The sequence below is a fragment of the Aquila chrysaetos genome, chromosome 17 (assembly GCF_900496995.4).
Source record: "Aquila chrysaetos chrysaetos chromosome 17, bAquChr1.4, whole genome shotgun sequence".
NCBI lineage: Eukaryota > Metazoa > Chordata > Aves > Accipitriformes > Accipitridae > Aquila > Aquila chrysaetos.
In genome coordinates this window covers 14,429,757-14,453,083 of record NC_044020.1, presented here as the reverse complement: position 1 = coordinate 14,453,083, position 23,327 = coordinate 14,429,757, and the positions used below count along the sequence as shown (strand labels likewise).

The 23,327-nt window shown below is 46.3% G+C and overlaps 3 protein-coding genes across 3 annotated transcripts in view; 2 read left to right on the top strand and 1 right to left on the bottom strand.

Annotated features, from left to right (window-relative positions):
* Nucleotides 1–12,818, bottom strand: part of BPGM (bisphosphoglycerate mutase) — a 39,000-nt gene extending 26,182 nt beyond the window's left edge. Inside the window, exon 1 of the mRNA XM_030040344.2 lies at nucleotides 12,739–12,818. The gene's annotated coding sequence lies outside the window, so the exon portion shown is untranslated. The remainder of the gene's footprint in view (nucleotides 1–12,738) is intronic.
* Nucleotides 1,820–9,400, top strand: LOC115352329 (aldo-keto reductase family 1 member B1-like). The gene is given in 10 exon segments (XM_041129619.1): nucleotides 1,820–2,257; nucleotides 2,608–2,775; nucleotides 3,836–3,952; nucleotides 5,279–5,356; nucleotides 6,039–6,161; nucleotides 6,626–6,732; nucleotides 6,889–6,970; nucleotides 7,511–7,594; nucleotides 8,022–8,104; nucleotides 8,572–9,400. Coding segments are annotated over 10 exon segments (951 nt in total). The 5' UTR covers nucleotides 1,820–2,191; the 3' UTR covers nucleotides 8,615–9,400.
* Nucleotides 12,819–12,864: 46 nt separating the features above from the next.
* LOC115352327 (aldo-keto reductase family 1 member B1-like) lies at nucleotides 12,865–20,986 on the top strand. The gene is given in 11 exon segments (XM_030040341.2): nucleotides 12,865–13,032; nucleotides 13,635–13,802; nucleotides 15,068–15,184; nucleotides 16,465–16,542; nucleotides 17,185–17,307; nucleotides 17,818–17,871; nucleotides 17,873–17,919; nucleotides 18,094–18,175; nucleotides 18,697–18,780; nucleotides 19,534–19,616; nucleotides 20,362–20,986. Coding segments are annotated over 11 exon segments (945 nt in total). The 5' UTR covers nucleotides 12,865–12,966; the 3' UTR covers nucleotides 20,405–20,986.
* Nucleotides 20,987–23,327: the final 2,341 nt, after the last annotated feature.

Below are 23,327 nucleotides of genomic sequence, written 5' to 3'. Positions count from 1 at the left end.
CACCATGGCTGCATCGTGAGCTGCAGGGTGGCAACAGAGGGGGTCTCTGGTGATGAAGCACTAGATAACATACACGGTGTTGAAATCGTGATGTCCAGCCGTTCTGAGGACATCAGGGTCAATACACAAAGTAGGTTAGACAGAGTTTGGTATTAGACTGGCTGAACAGAGAGAGAGCTGACACTGTTGGCAGACATTTTAACAAAAGGCTTGCTCCGATGCTGTTGAATCAATGGCAAATCTCCCAATGGAAGTAGCCTCTGGCCACAAATGTGTAGTTAACAACCCAGTATGCTGTACAGCGCATACTGCTTTCTACGAGCTGTAGACAGCCCACAATCCCCATTGATTGCTGCAGTCAAAAACAAGCTGGAGGTGCTGAGCACATTAGAGTGCTACCGGTCATAGTAAATCCAACCATTCTAAATTTTAGACAGTCTTACTGTTTCCCCTGGGATATACAACAAGTTGTAAGTGCCCGGTTAACAGCAGGCAGAAAACAGACTTGATTTCCCTGCCACGCATAACAATGCTTAAAAGTGCAAGTTTTGCAACTTCTTTGAAAGAGAGTGGTGAGTTGAGGCAGGAAAAGCAGTCTCATTCAGTGCAAAAGACAGCAGGGAAAAGGAAATTCTTTTCTGTGCCTTTAATTTAAGGATCAGACAATTCAGAGAGTCGGTATGTTAGTGATAATTGCTAATTTCCTCTTCAAAACTCAGATTGTATCTTTTAGGTCCGTACCAGGAAATTTTCATGCCTATTTATTTATTACAAATGTAAGCCACCTTCATTTTTTCTCTTCTTATCCTTTTTAGGAAAAGAGACAGAGGAAGAGAGATTTCCACCTTCTCATTATTACAAAATCTAAGGAATGCGATACGCAATTCAATCTGAGAGATTATTGAAGAAATTCAAAAGCAGCAGCCACACACAAGTTTAGCTCTGCCCCCGTGTGTGCAAACATTAAAATACACCCTCCCATCCTTTACCTGGATCCTGTTCTATTTTTGTGCAAAAAGATGTATTAGTTTATGACACTAATTTTATATGACATCCACAAACACCATGTAGTTAAAGGACACCTTTTCTCTTCTACACTCACGTCTCTCTCCGCATTATGAAACTCTCCTTTATGGAGGGCACTAAAAAACAGGCCATAGAGACATGCCTGTTGCCTGTACTAATAAAACAAGGAGAAGTGAGAGTGAAAAGAAAAAACAGGCAGCTCTAGAATTTTACCAAACAGAAGGTCCTGTTAATATTGGGAAAAAATGGGTGCCTAATTTTACTTTTCACCTTTGCAATGCATGCCCTGTGTGAACTTCCCTGTTCTCCCGTGTCTCACTTCCAGGCCTGTGAAGCCTAGACACCATCACCTTTGTGTGTATGGGTGAAAAGGATCTACTTCTTCCTCTGTAAACTCACACGGAGGTTTCTCTAGCCGTCTCACTTCACCAGCACGCAGGGCGACAAGGCTCCTGGCACCAGCCCAGGCCACCATCGCTGCCGTGGGGACACGCTGCTCCAGCCAAAAGGGCTCAGCCCTTCCTCGGCCCACGGCTGGCAGCCCGCAACCACACAGCCAGCGGCAAGGGAGCAGCTCCGCGCGCTGAGAGCAAGAGGCCTCTGTCTCGTGCCCTGCGCCAGGACTCCTGTTTATTGACTCATTTTGGGACACATCCTGCCTCTACCGATGACAAACCGAGGGGCAAAGTGCCAGTGAACGAAACAGGCTCTCCGTCCGGTAACCGATGGGGTGAACCGCAGCAGCGTGTTGCAACACCCCAGCGTGTATCACAAGCGAAATATGCGTGAACAACCCACGGCACAGGGACAGGGTGCTGCAGGAGCTGAACCCTGCACACTCACAAGCTGGATGGGAGCACAGCCGCCCTCCGCCCTCATCCTTTGATAAGGAACTTCACCGGCAGGAGGGGGCCGCAGGGCGCACCACTGCACGTTCCAGGGGGGTCATCACCTCCGTGATTTTTAATTGATTTCAGCTTTCACATTAACCTGTGTGAGTTGAGTCTACAGAGACAAAGCCGCAGCCTTGTTTGCCGGATATGGGAGGACCCAGAGCACTGGTGCCGCGCCGCCATCTTCCCATGCCCCGGCCAGCGACCAGTCACTATTAACCAGCTTGGCAAGAGGCGGCTGCACGGGGGCTTCCCAGACGGCGTGCAGGGCCATGGCGACCTACGTGCAGCTGAGCACCACAGCCAAGATGCCCCTCGTGGGGCTGGGCACCTGGCAGGTAACAGCTTCAGAGAAAAGCACCAGTATTGCAGAGCTGCCTGGCACAAAACCTGGTTCCCCGGGTCCAGCTCTGGAGAACTGCCCTGGTGGTGGGGGCTCTGCTCTACCTGGCTGTTGGGCTGAACCTCCGTTGGAGTGGGGCTACGGATAAACGGCTGGAGACTGGCTTCAAGCCCCATGTTTAGAACTGCAAGAAATACTGCCCTTGCAAAGAAAAAAAAAAAACCAAAACCTGGGGCAGGGGGGTATTGCTTTCAGTAAGGTGGTTTTCCTATTTTTATTTTGCTAGGATACAGGTATTTAACATATACTGATTTGAGATTCATAAGATTTATGCATTATTTTTAGTCTCCAGCTGGGAAAGTAACAGCTGCAGTGATGGCTGCCATCGATGCTGGGTACCGCCACTTTGATTGTGCCTACGTGTACCAGAATGAGAAAGAAGTTGGGGAAGGGATCCACCAGAAAATCAAGAAAGGTGTTGTGAAATGAGAAGACCCCTTCATTGTCAGTAAGGTAAGGATCTGATGATCTTCCACCCTGGACCAGGGGTGGGGGAATGCTTTGCCTATAGTATTTTCACAGTAGGATGCGTAAGTACTGGAAACAAACTTTATGCTACAGGATAAAGCAATTCATAGCATCATTCAAGTCACTCCTGATACAAGCTTACTGCTTCACCCCATTCTGTATGGACAGTGAGGAAGGATCCACTGTGTTGGCACCCTGCTGTGGTCTGGCACTCTGGTGAGGAGACCCAGAAGTGCTGGGGGATGGATGAGGAGAGGCCATCTGCAGACCCATTGAGGCAGAAGAAGGGAAGCAGAAAAAGGTAGAGTGGACCACGTAGCACTAAGCAAGGTAGAAACCAGAGATGCAGAGGTCTGAGATCGCTCGCTGTAAAGGACTGATACAGAGGCAGAACGAGTTTGGTAATGGCACCGCACTGACTGCTAAAGCACAGCAGAGTAGACGAGCCTGGCAGTGGCTGGTGCTTGTTCCAGCAGCGGGGCTTGCAGTCCTGCCGAAGGGGTGTCTCTGCCGTGTGAGGAAGATGAGGTTCTGGGCACCTTGGGACAGTGTAATCTGCTCAGCACATGTCCCAAGGAAGGTGTGGTTGGTGGGTTCTCTTTCTCTTGCTTGTTAAGAAAAACAGGCTATTTAGCTGGATTCTGAAGTTGCTTCTTACCTTGGTAAAGGTTGGTGCCAACTACTTCTTTGTGGCTTGTCTTATATTTTCTTGGCTTTGCCTGCTAAATTTTTTACAGGAAATGTACAAATGGTCAAATCTGAAAGAAAGCTTTCTTGAGCTAAGCCATCTTCTTCCACACAAATCTGACCTTGCAATAGGAGTTTTTTCTACAGATGGGTCTGATCATGTATACTGCCACTGCACATACTGCCTTCAGTGTCACGGGCCAGTCCCATCACAGAGCAAGCCCCATCTGAAGAGCACTAGGATGGCCTCATTCCACATCATCTTCCGAAGGAGATGGAGCATTTCTGTCCTGTGCAGGAGAGCACCAGAGCGCTTTAACCCAGGAGGTCACGGCGTGCCTTGGCTTTTTGTCTCTAGCCGTGGTGCACATTTTATGAAAAGCCTCTGGTGAAGGGAGCCTGCCAGAAGACTCTTGCTGCCCTGAAACTGGATTACCTGGATCTCTACCTCATGCACTGGCCTCTTGGGTTCAAGGTACAGTAACAGCAATGCCCTTGGCTTTCCCTCCTGGGAGACTTCCTCAAAACTGTCCATAATGCTTGTAGCACTACTGCTGCAGCAGTCCTGAAAAACCATAAGTCTGTTGTGTGCACCAGCACTGGTCCGGTGCTGCTCATTCAGCTTTACCCTAGCCTCGTGAGCCAGGCTCTTGATCTCTGCCCCTGAGACCACTGCTTGCACAGCATCCTCTGCCCTTTGGAAAGTTGAAGAGGCAGACCTAGCACTAAGGTCAGGCCTCCCAGCTCCAAGCATAAGCTATGCCACTTTCCCTTTCTTTTACAAATCCAAAGCATGCTCATCTGAAAATTACTCTTGCAGGAAGGAGGGCTGTCCTTTGCTGCCTGACAGAAATTCTTTCCTCTGCATGTTACAGAATCGCAGAGTGAAAGAAAATGCTTCTGCTTTCCATTTCTCTCTACATCACCAAGTACTTAATACAGTCCAGACTGAGCTGACCTTGCCTGTAGGAGCCTTAGTGTTGTTTCACAGACCTTGGATTTCAAAAGAGGAGGCTTTTCGATACCGAACTTTCACAGACTATGTGTACTTCAAATGATCTATGTCAGTTTGTGCATATATATATATACACACATACCCTTAGCCTTTCCCTTCTGCTACACCCAGATCAAAATCTCTATTCTACCTAATACTTTTGAGCTCAGCTTCATTTCATTCTCTCAATATTGTTTTAGTTAGCTTTATGTGGACAAAGCTGCCAAGTGAAACTGCATAATATTGTGGCATCTAGAAAATTCCAATCATTCAAAACACTTTGGCCATACTGTCTAGTTACAGGCTGTTCTAATTTTCCTAATACAGCAACTTAAACAGTGAGCTTCCCCATGGGAAATCTGTTAGCAGTACCTTTTTCAGCAAGTATACTCCAGTATAAATGTGTATGTTCACAGGACCAAAGTCAATCCTCCAAATAACTTTTTAAAAACAACTAAAGAAGCTATTATTCCTAAACATGCATAACAGAACAATACATGAAGTGACCCCATGTAAGACTCCACGATATTGTTCTATGAGTACCTTGCTTTGCTGCATGCATTTTGTAGATCATCACTTCAATGCGTCCAGCAGAAACACCTGTCTTTGTTGGGATAGTAGGTGGCAAAAATGCCGTGACCTTGCATGAACTAAGAAATGACTGAAGATTTAATTTAGTTACTAAGAGAATTACTTCAGTTTTCTTCACGCACTATTAGCTTTAGCTCCTTACATTCCTGTTTGGTCCTTTTACATAGCTAGCATCCCAACAGAGATTATTTCAAGCATTTTCTCTCCCACTGACAGGCAGGAGATGAGCTGTTTCCCAAAGATGACAAAGGGATGTCTATACCTAGCAACACTGATATTCTACAGACATGGGAGGTAAGTTCAGCCACAGCAGAAGAGACATGTCCTCTGTCCTCATTAGTCTCTTCCATGTTTTCATTACCTTCAGCAGTCACAGAACTGTTGCCTCATGCATGCAAAAATAGCTGGAAGGAACATAAGGCAGTACAAAGTAGCTTTTCATAATGTCTATGCTTAGTCATTACCTAGTTGTTCCCATTCCCCCAAGTGCCTTATTTGACTGCCTGACCCACAGTGACCTGCACAATCACTTTCAGTGGAGCTGCAGACCAGGCTGAGGTTAGAAAAAGTTCGTTGCTCAACCATAACAACTGCACAATTGTCTTCACCACAGTTCTTGCACCCTTCTTGAATTGCTCAAATAAATTTTACAGAAATAAAGACATTTTTAGGTTGAGATCTTGCCTACGGTGTGGGGCACAGCCCTCCAGTTCTTACACAATAGTGGATTATTGAGTGTCGTTGTTCTTTTCCTTATGCAACTTGGTGTGAATTTCCACAAACTGAGGGAATGAGAATTTGGGCTTGTGTGAGACAGCACTAACGTACCAGTACCTGCTCTTCCCTCAGAGAACTTTGCAACTCTAAGTAGTTATTTTGTGCTACTCATGACAGGAAACAAGCCACATCAGGAAGAACATCTTCTTCATGACCTGTCTTGCATACCAGATGATGATTTTGCTCCTCTTTGTGTTAGGCCATGGAAGAGCTGGTGGATGCTGGTCTGGTAAAAGCCATTGGAATCTCCAACTTTAACCATGAGCAGATTGAAAGAATCTTGAACAAGCCAGGACTGAAGTACGAGCCTGCAAATAACCAGGTAAACTGCCAAGTGACTGCAGGTGAATAGTTTTCAGGGATTATAAAGATCTGATTACTGTTGAATGAGGAGATGGAAAAAGGGAGAATAAAGCAGACAACAGCATGTACTCTAAATCCTGCTCTGTGGATATTTCTGAGTGCACAAGGCACTTGGATACTTCCTTGGTTGTCTCGCCTTGCTGAACCACTGTTTACGAATGTTGGAGTATTTCCCTGGAAACACTCTTTCTGGAAGAATAAAGAACCTGGAGATGAGCTTTGTGAAACCCCCCCCAGCAAAAACTGTATAAGCACTTTGTATAAAAATAGGTGTCTTCAGTACTAAGGATGCATATTATCATGCAAGCCACTAGCAAATTAGGGGAAAAGGCAGCCTCTAATTGGATTAGGAGATAATCCATGGGGCACAACAATATTACAACAGTTCTGCTGCTATCAGCCTCTGTGCCTTTGTGTTGGCAGATTGAATGTCATCCATACCTCACCCAGGAGAAGCTGATCAAGTACTGTCAATCCAAAGGTATTGCTGTGACAGCATACTGTCCCCTTGGCTCTCCTGACAGACCATGGTAAGATTGCTTTGTGCTTTGCCAGGGAGCTGGCATGGATTATGCTTATAACATTGAGACTACAAGTGCACTATTAATCATTCATCTAGATACAGATCTCTGTTGCTAGGCTGGATTTTTCTATGGAGGTTTCTTGCCACCGATTTCTCTGTGTAGGGCTAAGCCAGAGGATCCTTCCCTTCTGGATGACCCCAGGATCAAAGAGATTGCAGCCAAGCACAACAAAACACCAGCACAGGTACGTAAGTGCAGTACAGTGGGTACTCCTTCCTGTAACACAGCCATTAAGGAAAATAGAGCTGCGGAGTGGGTAGAACCTCCATCCATTCCTCATGAATTCTGCACTCCTTTGATTTTTCCCTAACAATGCAGATTTTTTATTATATGGCCTGCAAGACATGCTACTATTATCTCTTTGGCCCTCAAAAAGATTCTTGACCCATCTTCACATGTCAGTTCCCCTCTCAAGTCCTCCTGCAGAGAATGAAAGCCTTGCATGGACTGCTAGAAGTCTGGGTGGGAAGAAAAGGAGTTGACTCTCCCAAAACTTAATGGGAAAGGAGGCCTTCCATGTGGGCCTCCACCACTTCTCTCTTTGCTCTCCTGGAAGCGCCACCTAGGCCAGAGGGACAGGAATTATTTGAATTGTAGCTCCACAGAAAGGGTTTATTTCTACTGAAATATACACTTGATGGCAAACAGCTGTTGGAACAGGCTCTGTCTGCTTCCTCCAGAGCAGGAGCCATCCTCTCTCTAATTCAGTTGTCTGTTCCTGCAGGTTCTCCTTCGCTTCCAGATCCAGAGAAATGTGATTGCGATTCCCAAGTCTGTCACACCACAGCGCATTGTGGAGAACCTCAAGGTGAGTGATTATGAGTGACCTGGGTGCTGCCCTTCAGGGACGGCATAGCTTCTCCCTGCAGAGCAAGCAGTGATCCTTTCTCACCCTTCCCAAGTCCTCCTCAGACAAAAGGACTGGGCTTTTTCTTTCTTTATGCTTACCTACTACTGAGTGTTAAGCCAGGCCAGCTTTTGGAGAGGACAGGTGAACGGGTCTTAGATGGTATTTCCTGTTCTGTGGCTTGTGGATGAATCAGCAAGCATAGCTTGCTTGGAGCCCACACACAGTAACAGGCCAGAAAAGTCTTATATAGAATAAGCAATGTTCATAAAATAGTTCTTGTGTCCATAAAACAAGTTGTTCCTCTACTTGTTAATTCAGTGGTCCATGACTGAAAATAGACCCTCCAGTGTGGAGCTGGTCTCTAATCTTGTCTTTCTCTTGCTAGGTGTTTGACTTTGAATTGACTAAAAAGGAGATGGCATGCATTCTCAGCTTTAACAGAAACTGGAGGATCTGTGCAATGAGCATGTAAGTGACACTGCTTGTTTCCTTCCAACTCTAAGATTTTGAATATGCTTTACAGGGAATTTTGTGTCACAGTTACTACATAGCATGAAATTCAGTTTATTTAAAAATCATACCGACTCAAATTCCAACTGCTTTGTCCCAAAAATACTTTTTCAGGAGAGGTCTTAATAGTTTCATTTTAAAAACAAACAAAACAAAACAAAACAAAGAAAGAAAACAAACTACACTCTCATTTTGAATTCAGTTTCCAGGAAATTCTCTGTAACTTGAATTACAAAAAAATAAGTTCTGGATGGTCATTTCATCTTTATCTGTATTAGAGAAATGAGGACACATATCTCCACATATTCTCCCTGTAATTACATGATGCAGATCTTCCCTTGGTGGCTCCTCCATGCACCCAATGCACCTCTATGTAACTTTTAGGTCACCCATGAAAATAACATTCTCTCTTTGATTTCTTTCAGGTCCAAAACTCACAAGGAGTGCCCTTTCCATGCAGAATACTGAAGATGCTTGTAACATGGCCTTCACTAGACCTCTGGTGTCTCACGTGCCTCTGCTCTAACTTTGAGCTGTCTATTTATCTAGCTTTCTTACTGCATCTGCCTTGCTGCTGCTAGTGAAGACATGAGATGTTTATCCCATGAAATTTGTTTGAGTTCTTTTTTTGGAAGAAGGAAAAAGTATTTTCTACAGATCAAAATGTGGGGTGTAATAATTTTCTGCTTATTAGAAGAGAGGATTACTATTGAAGAGCCTAAGCAGAGCTGCTAAGCAGAAAATGGGGAGAGAGTTTGTACCACTATTCAGTGATTGCCTTCAGTCTTGCATCAGCAGAAACCAGATGTTGACAAACCCCATGCATCCACAATTTCATCAGAAGTGTCCCATATTTTAAGTAAAATTGACTTTAAAATGCAAAAACATAATTGGCTGAAAGTCTTCCATCTAGTGTAGGAAAAACCCAAAACCCTCCTAACCCAGAGACGCACAGAAAGGTCGCCCGCAGTCACCTGCACCTTGGGGACACGAATCCTCCCTGGGACAGCAAAGCCACTTGGCACTTTCTCCTGCAGGGACCAGAGGGCAGCCAGCTCTCAGAGGAGACCCACCTTGCCCCCTCCCCACCAGCCCCCAGCCCCCAGCAGTGCTTGGAGTGCATTTTAGCTGCCGCACAACCTAGGTGTCTGCCCCTGCACAGGGGAGGCTCAGCCCCTCGGTGCTGTGCCCAAATTGCCGGCACTTAGGATATTCCCCCCAAAATTTCCACTTTCAATTCACAAAGATAATCCAAGACCATGTGTTTCTCAGCTTCCTGAAGGAAGCAGCCCACAAAGCCCTCAGCAATCTCCAGGCAGAAGTAAGACATCCGTCCTGCAAAAAAAATACACCGAGTTATTGAACCCAGTAAGGGTACACTATTTAATATGGTGTGGGAGCCAAAGATGTAGGGAAGTCCTACCACCCTTCACAACCACCCTCTTTCCTTTGGAAAGCTCCTGCTCAAACACTTGCTCTAACTCACAGCAGAGCCACCATTGTGGGCACAGTCACACAAATTCATCCAGACACTCCTTGGCTAACGGCAGCACTTACTGCCCCATCCCACCCACGCCGAAGGGCTCTCCTGCTCCCACTTGAAGGGTCTCCTCTCATCCCAGGGCACACACAACAACTTACTGAAAGAAAGAAGACATCAGAGGGGTTTAGCCACATCAACTTGCTGAATCAGGCCTATATGTCAGGGATGCGCAGACAGGAGCTGCCTGCTTAGGGTGGGCAAATTAACCTGGATCTGTCACAGAGAGTGAGAGTATATGCTCATAGTTTCGTTTCTAGAGTTTTATTTTAAGTACACAGTTTTGCCAGCTCACCAGATTAATAGCCAAATATCATAATTATCAAAGACTGAAGTCTTAAAAAAAAACCCTTGAGAAGACACAGAGTTAGTGGTGGGACCTCAGAGGATGCTCCTGGCTCGATCTGAACTCAATGCAAGAAAGAGGCCAAGGTCTTAGAACTGGATTAAACCTCTATCCTCCTGTCTGCATTCCTGCCTTAACAAGCATCTGGAAGTTAAATCAGTGTACAACATTTAGCAAGATAAACATCCTATTTCAATATACTTCTTTCCCAAAGGCCCCACCATCATCTGACAATGCCAGCTACACCTTCAGGACAGAGAAACAACTGACTGCTCCTGTGTCTTGGCATGATCTGAGGAAAGTCTTACACCAGCAGGCGCAAACAGCAAAGCAAAACACAAACCTTCTGCCCAAAATCCTCTATTAAAAGACCAAGACAACTCTCATTCAAGAAACCATTAGGGAAAACCAAGCACCAACCTTCACAGGAGAACACGGACAGGCCACAGAGGAAGCAACACAAAAATCTCAGAAGAAAACAAGAGGAAGGACAAATTGCATTTCTCAGCCGTGCTCTCCAAATCTCATTATCTGTCATCACACGCTCTACCCAGCTCCTTGCTGCAGGAACGCAAGGCTTTGAAACCTCTCCCCAAAAAGACAGGCTCAGAAGAATGAGAACATACGCTGCAGGATTTTCTGCCCTTTCTTATAGGAGATCCCACCTTACTGGCCAAACAGCCAGGCTTTGCAAGCTTTCACAGATTTGCAGAGCGCAACTCTCTGATGGCACCAGTTCACCTTGGTGCTGCTTCAGTACAAAATCTGGCAGCTCCTACACCAAGACTTGAAACCCACTCACCCTTCGTTTCTGAATGTGACACTGCTGACACTAATAAATCACCAGCATAGCACCACAAGCTTGAGTGCCTTGGGAATACAAAGGAGAGCAGGAGCAAACTGGCACTTCATCTGGTCTCTAGGCTCTCTTGAGAAAGTGCATCACAGCCAAAGCAAAATGTGTCATTTTGCATTTTTCACTGACTTCTCTGAACAACGAACCAGTGCCCAAGAAGCTGAGCAGACTCAGAGCAGATCTATGGCGAAGGAATCCCCAAAAAGGATGAAAGATAAGCCCTGAGTTGTATAACTGTTATGTGATTCAACTGAAACACCACATCCTGCTGAGGACAGCTGATGGCACTGACACAAAACAGGGGGAAGATTAAAGAGAAAAACTAATTATCTTGTCTGCCTTCAGTTAAATGAAGCAAAAGGAGCCTGGGCATCAGCTGTGAGAGAGGCACCCAGAGAAAAATGCACCATTATACATACTCTGAACTTATGCTTGTACCTGAATCAATTCTCTGAGTATGAGCAAACTGCAAAGCCTCCCAAGCAGCCCTGACATACCATTATGGAGTACTTATAGGATCCTGCTGATAAATCAGGTTTTTTTCACTGCACTGTGACTACCTCATCAGTACAGTGTATTTTGCCTCTCCAAAACTTCAAAGTCAGTTTCTAATGAGAAATTAAAGGTCACCTACCATTTATTTCTACACTTGTATATTTCATTCTGAAATATGGTCTGCATCTCCCTAAAGACAGAGGGACAATGTGATCATTGTGACATTCACTGAAAACTCACTACTCTTCTGCAGCTTCGAAAACATACTAAAAAATACTTCCGCGCAACTTTTAAAATGAAGTGGCTTAAACTCATTATTTTCAAAATTACTCATAAGCTCAGTTACCCCAAAGTGAAAGCTGCATTCATCCCATCTAGAGAGGGGAACGGGGTGCTCCCCACTCTCACAAGCCAGCCACACGGAGGTTTCTCTAGCCATCTCACATCACCAGCACGCAGGGCGACAAGGCTCCTGGCACCAGCCCAGGCCACCATCGCTGCCGTGGGGACACGCTGCTCCAGCCAAAAGGGCTCAGCCCTTCCTCGGCCCACGGCTGGCAGCCCGCAACCACACAGCCAGCGGCGAGGGAGCAGCTCCGCGCGCTGAGAGCAAGAGGCCTCTGTCTCGTGCCCCGCGCCAGGACTCCTGTTTATTGACTCATTTTGGGACACATCCTGCCTCTACCGATGACAAACCGAGGGGCAAAGTGCCAGTGAACGAAACAGGCTCTCCGTCCGGTAACCGATGGGGTGAACCGCAGCAGCGTGTTGCAACACCCCAGCGTGTATCACAAGCGAGATATGCGTGAACAACCCACGGCACAGGGACAGGGTGCTGCAGGAGCTGAACCCTGCACACTCACAAGCTGGATGGGAGCACAGCCGCCCTCCGCCCTCATCCTTTGATAAGGAACTTCACCGGCAGGAGGGGGCCGCAGGGCGCACCCCACGGGGGAGATCACCTCCGCGATTTTTGACTGACTTCAGCTGTCACAAGAGCCCACACGAGCCGAGCCTTAGCAGAAGGGCCTCCCGAGCCGGGGCTGCCCTGCCCTGCCCTGGAGGGGTCGGTGTGAGGCCCGCTGGGCCCCGGCACGGCCGTTACGGCACGGCTCTGCCGCGGGCCCCCGGCGGGCGGCTCCTCCGGCCGCGGCCGCCTGCCCGGCGCCGGGCCTCAGCTGCCGGGCCCGCCTGACGGGGCCGTCGGCTCCGGTGGGAAACGCCACTCGCGGAGAAACGCCTAACCGGCCCCAGGCGGGCGGGAGGGAGGGAGGGGGCGCTGGGGGCGGCCTAGGGGCGCTGCGGAGCACCCCCAGACACCCCCCCACGCGCAGGTAGTTCCCCCCGTACCTTACCATAGCAGCGGGCCGGGATCCCCATTGGTTGTCCCGCTTCGCTGCTGATTGGGCTGCGCTGCCATCGGGGCAGGACTTGAGCGGCGATTGGCTACTGCGGAGGGGAGGGCCGAGCGCTACCAGCCGCCGGGGCGGGCGGGGGACGCCACCCCTGGGAAGGGCGGTACCGGCAGCCCCGGGGCGGGCTCGGCCGCTGTTCCGGCGGGCGGCGCGTTCCCGAGTGGGGCCATGGCGACCTACGCGCGGCTGGGCGCCGCGGCCAAGGTGCCCCTCCTGGGGCTGGGCACATGGAAGGTAACGGCGGCGAGCCGTCCTGCGGCGGGGCCCGGGGCCGCCGCCATACCGTGGCCCCTCGCTCCCAGAGCGGGCGCCGCGCTGCCGGTGCCACCGACGCCCCGGGCGGGGTCCCGCGCTGGGTAGGGCCGCGCCGCTGCGGCGCTCGGCACCGAGGGTCCCTCCCTGCCCGCCGGCCCCTGGCAGCGGCCTGGGCGAGCTCCTGCGCCGCCGTGGGGCTCTGCCCGGGGGCGCGGGTCGCCGGGGCCTGGGCCGAGGCCCCTCTGCTGGGCCGAGCGCCGCTGGCTGGAGGGCTTCTCCTCCTCGGAGCGGCGTGGGGAAGCGAGGAGGCCGTGGCCCGGCTCTGGAGAGCTGTCCTGGTGTTGGGGCCTCAGCTCTGCAAAGGCGCTCTGGAGCCCTGCCTGGGAGTGGGGGTGCAGAGGAACGGCTGGAGGCTGGCTGGAAGCTCAGCTGCCTCTGCCTGAGGAGTGTACAGACCCAAGAAAGCTTTTTGGAAAAGCTCCTCTTAAAGCCCCTGTGTGTGTTTATCTGCCTTCTAGCTACCTAAGGAGCAGCATGTGAGAATCCCAAATCAAGACGTATCATACCCTTTTTCCCTTCAGTCCCCCCCAGGTAAGGTGGCAGCTGCAGTGATGGCTGCCATCGATGCTGGGTACCGCCACTTTGATTGTGCCTACGTGTACCAGAATGAGAAAGAAGTTGGGGATGGGATCCAGCAGAAAATCAAGGAAGGCATTGTGAAACGAGAGGACCTCTTCGTTGTCAGTAAGGTAAAAATCAGATGGTCTTGGATCGTAGACAGACCAGCTTTACCTGTGATATTTTTACAGTAGGAAAGTAAAGTAGTTTTATGGTGTAGCATTGGAGAAGCTCATAATGTAAATGAGATCACTCCTGATACAACTTTCTTGTTACATTTCATCAGCACAGTGATAAGAGTTTGATTCTTTCCTGTCCACTAATAGCAATTTTTCTTATTGTAACTGTTGGATGGGAAGAGTGACTTCTTTGAGCAGGGAGAAGAATCAGCCGTATTCTAACTGTCTGGTGGCAGCTTTCTTTTCTTCCCTAGTCAATCCAATAACACTGAAGGAAGTCAAGACTCTGATTTCCTCCCCAAAATCTACAGAAAGCTTGAGCACCACAGCCTTGCTGTGGTCTGGCACTCTGGTGAGGAGACCCAGAAGTGCTGGGGGATGGATGAGGAGAGGCCATCTGCAGACCCATTGAGGCAGAAGAAGGGAAGCAGAAAAAGGTAGAGTGGACCACGTAGCACTAAGCAAGGTAGAAACCAGAGATGCAGAGGTCTGAGATCGCTCGCTGTAAAGGACTGATACAGAGGCAGAACGAGTTTGGTAATGGCACCGCACTGACTGCTAAAGCACAGCAGAGTAGACGAGCCTGGCAGTGGCTGGTGCTTGTTCCAGCAGCGGGGCTTGCAGTCCTGCCGAAGGGGTGTCTCTGCCGTGTGAGGAAGATGAGGTTCTGGGCACCTTGGGACAGTGTAATCTGCTCAGCACATGTCCCAAGGAAGGTGTGGTTGGTGGGTTCTCTTTCTCTTGCTTGTTAAGAAAAACAGGCTATTTAGCTGGATTCTGAAGTTGCTTCTTACCTTGGTAAAGGTTGGTGCCAACTACTTCTTTGTGGCTTGTCTTATATTTTCTTGGCTTTGCCTACTACATTCAATGCAAGAGTTTTATGCATATCAGGAATGACAGATATATGTCTTCATTTAAAAGCCCCCTATTGCAAAGGCAGACTCTGTGTAGAAGAGGGTAGCACAAATTATGTCTTAACTAAAGGAACCAGAGGATTTTGTTATGATTCTGCTCAAATACCTGGGCTGCCCCTGCACATGGTGCCTTCACTGTCACAGGCCAGTCCCATCACAGAGCAAGCCCCATGTGAAGAGCACTAGGATGGCCTCATTCCACATCGTCTTCCGAAGAAGATGGAGCATTTTTGTCCTGTGCAGGAGAGCACCCAAGAGCTTTTAACCCAGGAGGTCACAGTGTGCCTTCTTTTTTTTCTGTAGCTATGGTGCACGTTTCATGACAAACCTCTGGTGAAGGGAGCGTGCCAGAAGACTCTTGCTGACCTGAAACTGGATTACCTGGATCTCTACCTTGTGCACTGGCCTTTTGGTTTGAAGGTACAGTAGCAGCAGTGCTCTTGGTTTTGTTTCTTGTGACTACGGCTTTTGGGGAGCTATATAGCTTTACAGCCCAACAATTGCTCTGTCTGAGAGGCAATCATGTGTCTGTTGTGTGTACCAGCACTGCTCTGGTGCTCAGCTTTACTCTGGCCATGTGAGCCAGGCTCTTGATCTCTGCCCCTGAGACTGTTGCTTGCATACCCGTTTGATCCTGGGAATGATGGTCTGAAAACTAGGGGCAGGTCTCCCAGCTGCAAGCATAAGATGGACTGCGCTCTCTCTCTTACAATCAGTGTATGCTCATCTGAAAATTACCCCTTGCGGGAAGAAGGGCTGAACTGCTGTCTGTCAGAAATCTTCCTCTGTGTGTTACAAAATCACAAAGCAAGAGAAGATATTTCTGTTTTCCATTTCGCTCTTTAATCATCAAGTCCTTAATACAGTACAGATTAAGCTGACCTTGCCTGCAGGAGCCTTAGTATTGTTCCACTGAGACAGGAATTCAAAAGGTGAAACTTCTTGGGGCCCTAAACTCTTTCACAGATTAGTGAAGGAGTTGATGTCTCAGTTTGACTATTTCTAGTCTTAGCCTTTGTGTCCTGCTACAGTATGATCAGTTTCCATCCTACCTGTTGCTTTTGAGATGCTCATCTTTATTTCATACTCTGTTTTAGCTTTATGTTAACAAAGCCATGAAAATGAAACCGTCTCATGGTTACAGCAGCAAAGAGCTGTTAAATGCAGTTCAGTCTTGGTGTCTTTTCATAACTTGTACGCAAAGGCTCTTCTAATTTCCTAGAATTGGCAGCTTTACACTGAGCTTTGTCATGGAAGAACTGTCACTGCACTAATACCTCTTTTGAGCACATCTTATGTTGTGTAGACCAAAGCTGTGTGCTCCTAGTACCTAACAAGGTCCCCTTATATCTTCCTGGAAAAAGAACAAAAACAGTTCTTCTGAAGCAGACACAAAAGAACAAAACATGAAGTGAACTTGTATGAGACTGGAGGCTATAGTTCTGAGCGGTTTGTGTCCCTGTAGGTGTCTGGGTGAGTCATCACTTTGAGGGGTCCAGCAGAAAAACCTGTCTTTATGGGAATGGTCACTGGCAAAAATGCCTTAAATTGCTCCCACTCCTCAGGAAGGAATGACTGAATGTAGACAAGAATTAGTGTTCTTGCCTGCACTAGAAGTTTAAGCTATTGTGGTTGTGAGCTCTCATGGTATTAAGCAAACTTCTCAACAGATTTTCAAGCATTTTCTTTGTCACCGACAGGCAGGAGAGGAGCTGTTTCCCACAGATGACAAAGGCATGTCTATACCCAGCAACACAGATATTCTGCATACGTGGGAGGTAAGTTCAGCCACAGGGGAAGGGTCATGTCTTCTGTCCTCAGCAGTGGTGTTAGCTTCAGCAGTCACAGAATAGCTCATGCATATATGCAGAATTAGTTGCAAAGAATTTACAAAAGTATGTGGTAGCTTTTGAAAATGTGCATGCTTAGACATGCTATTATTCCTATTCACTATGGATTAGTATCTCAAGTTACTGAGCTGCACAGTCACTTTCAGTGGAGCTGCAGACCAGACTGAGGCTAGAAAAAGTTATTTACTTGACTGTAACTATATGATTTTTCTTCACCACAGTTCTCATGCAGTTCCTGAACTGCTCAAACAGATTTTGCAGAAATAGACACTTGGGTTATGATCCTGCCATCCTCCTAGGACATAGCCCTCCAGTGCTGTGAAAACAGTAGAGTTAGAGTCTTCTTTTCCTTGTGTAACTCGGTGAATTTCACAGTCTCAGAAATTATTTTGGGCAGAAGATATGGCATAGATACTACCAGTACCCACTTTTCCCCTTGAGAATCAAAAACCCAGCAAGTCCAAACAGTTGTTTTGTGCTTCCCATGAAGGGAAACAAGCCACATCAGGAAGAAAGTATTCAAGTCACGTCTTGTACACTGGATGCTGACTTTGCTCCACTTTGTGTTAGGCCATGGAAGAGCTGGTGGATGCTGGTCTGGTAAAAGCCATTGGAATCTCCAACTTTAACCGTGAGCAGACCGAAAGAATCTTGAACAAGCCGGGACTGAAGCACAAGCCTGCAAATAACCAGGTAAACTGCTAAGTGACTGCAGGTGAGTAGTTTTCAGGGATTATGAAGATCTGATTACAGTTGAATGAGGAGACAGAAAAAGGGAGAACAAAGTAGATGCAGCATGTACTCTAAATCCCACTCTGTGGGTACTTCTTGATACAAAAAAGACCAGAATACTTCCTTTTTGTCTCACCTTGTTGAACCACTTTTTGCATTTTCTGGAGTGCTTTTCTATGAAGCATTCTCTCTGGAGGGATAAATAATCCAGACACGAGCTATCATTCTGACTGTAATCATTGACTCTTATAAAGCCTCTCAGAACAAAATCCAAATAGCACATAAGGACTCAACATAAAAGTTGTGCCCTATAGAATTATAGTTTTGTATTGTCACACAGACCACATGTAGGGTAGGATGAAGGCAGCCTGTTAGTAGGAAATCAGGATTCAGGGAAAAAAAAAAAATCTCTGGAGCATGGGAACACTACAGTAGTTCTACAACTGTCTGTCTCTGCTCCTGTGTTGGCAGATTGAGTGTCATCCATACCTCACCCAGGAGAAGCTTATCAACTATTGCCAATCCCAAAGGGATCACTGTGACAGCGTACTGTCCCCTTGGACGCCCTGACAGGTAATTTCCAAGTGGGTTAGTGTGGTTTAAGTTTGAAACATTCAGACTAATTGAATGAGTAATTGTGCAGGTGTATATATTTTTTTTTTTTTTTTTTTTTTTAAATTACTCATGCTAGGTAGAATCTTTCTGGAGTGATTCTTTGCTGTTTCTTCCTTTTTTTCATCTGTGTAGGGCTAAGCCAGAGGAGCCTTGTCTTCTGGATGACCCCAAGATCAAAGAGATTGCAGCCAAGCACAACAAAACCCCAGCACAGGTGGGTAGGTGCCAAACAGTGGGTACTCCTTCCAGTAACACAGCCATTAAGGAAACTATGTCTGAAGAGAGGGTACAACCTTTATCAGTGTTCCCTGTGAACTATGGTGCCCTTTTGTGGTGTTAACAAGCAATGTGGGTTGCCTACACTGTGGCCTACAATATATGCTGCTACTATTTCTTTGGCCCTTGGCCAGAAAAGGATTCTTGACCCATCTTCACAGATGTCGCTTCCCCTCTAAAGTCCTCCTGCAGAGAATGAAAGCCTTGCATGGACTGCTAAAAGCCCAGGTGGGAAGAAAAGGAATTAACTGTCCCAAACTGGATGGGAAAGGAGGCCTTCCATGTGGGCTCTTCCCTCTTTGCTCTCCCAGAAGTGCTACCTAGGCCACAGCAACAGGAAGGATTTGAAATGCAGCTCTGCAGAAATGGGTATAGCTTAGGGAAAACAGCTGTTAGAACAGGCTCTGCTTCCTCCAGAGCAGGAGCCATCCTCTCTGACTCAGTTGTCTGTTCCTGCAGGTTCTCCTTCGCTTCCAGATCCAGAGAAACGTGATTGCGATTCCCAAGTCTGTCACACCACAGCGCATTGTGGAGAACTCCAAGGTGAATGATTACAAGTGAGCTGGGTGCTGCCCTTCGAGGATGGCATGCCTTCTCCCTGCAGAGCAAGGAGTGATCCTTTCTCACCCTTCCCAAGTCCTTGTCAGGCAAGAGGACTGGGGTTTTTCTCTCTGTCTGGAAATTAGGGCTACAATGAAAACTACAGCTGGAGAAAAGATAGACAGAGCTCTTGGAAACAGTATGTTGATAACTGTATCAGGCACCTTATACAGTGTCTCCTTGTGGATGAAGTGGTGGGCAGGGCTTGCCTGGAGCCCAAGTGCAGTAACGTTCCTCAAAATATGGAGTAAGCAATGTGAGGGGAAGAGTCCTGGTGTCAATAAACCACATCGCTCCTCTGACTGTTAAGTCAGGGTTTTTTCCTGGTATGGGACATGAAGATTTCAGAAGTAACATAGCTGGATTTATTGAAATATGAAAGTCTTCCAGATGTTTCTTTGGAATTGGAGAAAATGCATCTTCCACAAATAGAGGCATTCTGCAACACTAAGGTGCTCACCAAACATCTTGGAACAGCTGGCACATGTAACTACAACTGGCAATCTCTTTTGTTTGTTTCTTCCCTCTGCCAGTAGTCTTGAAAATCCAAAGATACTTCTTTTTCCTTTCCCTGTCTCATGAAGCCATCATTTCTAGCCTGCAGCCTTTCTAATGTGAACTTGTTTATTAATCTTGTGAATCTTGCTTCTGATTTGATTTGTTCAAAGAGGTGATTTCCAGCTGTTTCTCTTTTAGGTGTTTGACTTTGAATTGACTAAAGAGGAGATGGCAACCCTTCTCAGCTTAAACAGAAACTGGAGGATCTGTGAAATGATCACGTAAGTGACAGCTTGTTTCCTTCAAAGTCTTACATTTTCAATAATCTTTATTCTGATCTCACAGGTACTGGCATAGCTGTTTAAATTGGGTATATTTTGAAATCTGAAATCATTTGGGGGAGGAAGTAGCTGTTATTTAACATCTTAGTGGAGTTATATTTTCACTTGATTGACTAAAGGATGAGTATAAGTCATACTATGTGTTCACTGTGAATCCTTTATCCAGGAAACTGTGTGCCTGGAATTCCAAAGGAGGGTTCTAGTTGATAACTTTGGCTATGTCCATATTGGAGAAATGAGCATTAGGCAGTTTTAAATTTGTGGTATTTTTTTTCTGTGAGTTATAAAGTGATGTCAGCTCTTACATAGGTGGTTGGGGGAGGGAATGACCATCTGAAGTGCAGGATGAAGAATGACTGCTTGCAGATGTGCACCTTGGAAGCCTCTAGCAAGACAAGCAAGTCTTGGCTGAAAGGCCACAGAAACTGCTGTCTTCTCCGTCAGCAGCGCGAACTCTTTATCTACAAAGTAACGTGGTCCGACCACTATTCAGTGCCTGAATAACAGGAAAAGACTTGAACTTGTTGGTCATGTATGCCATTTCTATACTAATAGGTCTCTTAAATTCATTCTGCAGTTACACAGTTCAGAGCCTCCCTTGAAGACTCCTCTATACACCCAGTGCAGTTCTACATAGCATTTATTTCAGCCTTGAGAGTAATCTTTCATATTTGATTTCCTCCAGGTGCAAAAATCACAAGGAGTACCCTTTCAATGCAGAATACTGAAGACAGTTTTATCCTGCCTTCCTGCACGCCTCTGGGGTCTATTGAGCATCTACCATTGCCTAGAGTTGTCCGCTATATAGCTTGCACACTGTATGTCTCCTGCCAGCAAAGGCATAGTATATGTATTCAGTGACTTTGTTTGGGTTTTTCTTCTTTGGTGGAAGGAAATAGTAAAATTGTTCTGAAGAACAAAATATGGGCTATAATAATTCTCTACTCACTAGATGAGTGTCTCTGCATGGCTGAAATAGCAAAGCAGAAAACTAGCAACGGATTTTTTTTATCTTCTGTCTTGCATCAACACCACTTAAGGCTGCAGGGTAAGGATATGTGAGCACAGAAGAAAAATCCTGAAAGAATGAACTACATAATCACTGCCTGAAGATAAAAGACAACAATTAACTTCTAGAGCACAGCCCAAAGCTTTCTGGGAAAGAAGAATAAATGTGAGAAATGTCCAGACCTGCACGTGCATACCAACTCATACTGGGCCTTATTTCAGTTGAACTCTTTTACAGGCTGAAACTGGATAGAAATTAGTGTTCAACTTTATTCTTATCCAAATAAAAACTGTTTAGATTACTGCTGGTTTTGAAGTTCTGTTCTATTGTGAAAAATTGATAAACCAAGCCACTGGCATCAACAGTGTCAATGGAAACCATCATCCATATTCAATTTGATGTCACAGTAGCATCAAGGTCTTGTCTTGATCAAAACTTGAATTACTTGGTGCAGTAAGCTTTGGCTGACAGAGCAATGCTGACAAGAACAGTCAAGTATGACAGGCCTTAGTATGGACTGTGGATCAACAAGCAACAGGAGACCAACACCTGAAACTGCTGGATAGCTGTACAGTGGTATCACTGTGGACTGATTTGGTTGGTAACCTGTGCTGACATCTGGCTGTTAAAAGCCCAGAGTAACAGAGACTGGGAGGAGAGGGGAGACTGCATTAAGCAGGTGCCTGGTACTGCACAGAAGCAGACGGTGCAAGGCGGAACTGTTAATACTGAGCTGCTGCCCCAGAGCCTGACACTGGAGGGAAATGTTATGTTCCCTCCAGGCTATGCTGTGCTGACTCAGTGGAATGGTCACTGGGACAGGTCTCTCTTAACTGTAACTGTATGTATGAGTAAAGCTTTCCCCTGACAAAGCCTGTCCTTCATGGTGGAGGATGCAGGTGAGCCTTGCTGGGGCAGTGCTAGGATTGCTAGGAGGTGTTGCAACAGCATAGTACTTTGGGGGACTGTTAAGTGCAACGTGCATTGGGCTGGTGGACATAGGGCATCTGCAGTACAAGTACTGCATTCTGGTCTATAACATCCACACCAGATCAAGCTGTAGGGTCTGAGAAAAGCATATGAAGTTTGAGTTGTATCTTGAGCAAGAGGGTGGTTTTGGAAACTTCCTTGAGAACTAGACAATTAACAGAAACCTGCTTTTGTAAAGGTTAATAGTATTAGGACCCAATGCTGACTGACTTACTGCTTGTGCCATACTAACTTCTATTACAATTTAGTGTGCAACAAGTGAATATGCTTATACAAGCTTGAGCTACTTGCATTGTACATTATTAGTTTGTAAGTATGAGTGCATGTATGAAAGATGTTTGACAGATGACAGAAAGGCTGAGAGGTTGAATGGCACAGGAGCATCAAGATCTTGCCTTGATCAGGAGTAGAATAACTGCATATAATGAACCATGGCTGACCAGCCAGTGCAAACAAGAATTGCGTAAGGAGTCTTGGTACATACACCTGGAAACTAGATGGTAATAGCGTAGACTTGATCTGGCTGCCAGCCTGTGCTGGCATCTAGCTTTAAAAACCCACAATAAAACAGACTATGGGGAAACATCACTCCACAGGTATCCAAAATGATGTGGAGACAAGGTGTGATGGTAGGTGTTAGTGCTGAGCCACTGCCCAGAGCCTGACACTAAGACAGGTGAGTGTGTTGCATTTCCCCCAGGTTGAGACCACACTGACTCGCTGGTATAGTAGATGAGGGACACAGAATGTTACGCCTTGTGAATATTTCCAGGTATTGTTCTTCTATCGCTTTCACATCCATAGCTCATATGTACCAAGACTCCTGTGCCTCTGGAACACTCTTCCTGACAGGCTATTCCTCCATTAGTCCACTTGGTGAATTCAGCTTAGCAGTGTCACATTGCCTGGTGCTCCCTTACCCCGTGACAAATGCAAAAAGAACTTAGTCTTTTTATGTGATTAAAAAGAAAGAAGCTTTTGTTTTCAAATGAAGTGTGAAGAAAACTTGCATTTTTGGCTTCAGTGTTATGGTTCTGAGAGAGACAGGACAATGAACCTCAGATACATTACAGCTTTAGGTGGTGTTAGTACTTATTCTCTCTCATTCCAACAGGAAAAAAACACAATGTGCAAATGTTTGTCTCGGTACACTGATAATTTGAGATGACATAAGATATTCTAAAATATATGTATATAAGTCCCTAGAATTTATCTAATATAAAAAAAAAATTATGGTTGAAATTAAGTCTTATTCCCTTCAGGTGCAAAACTCACAAGGAGTACCCTTCCAATGCAGAATACTGAAGATGGTCATATCTGCTCTCCTCCAGAGCTTGGTCTGATATTCTTCCTATCAATTTATCTAGCTTTCTTACTGCATCTTTCCACTTGCAGCCAATGAAGTCACAGGATATGTATTCAGTGATTATTTTGTTGTTGTTGTTTCTTTTTTGAAAGAAGGATACAGTAAAATTGTTCTAAAGAATAAAATGTGAGCTTTCATAATTCTCTGCCAAAATGTGGAATTAAGGAGAAAACAGGGAGAGACTTTGAACTACACATTCACATTTATACTTTATTTTGCATCAACACAACAGGCTAAGGAGGATATTCAGCAGTTGTGAGCACTGGAGAAAAATCTCTGAGAAATG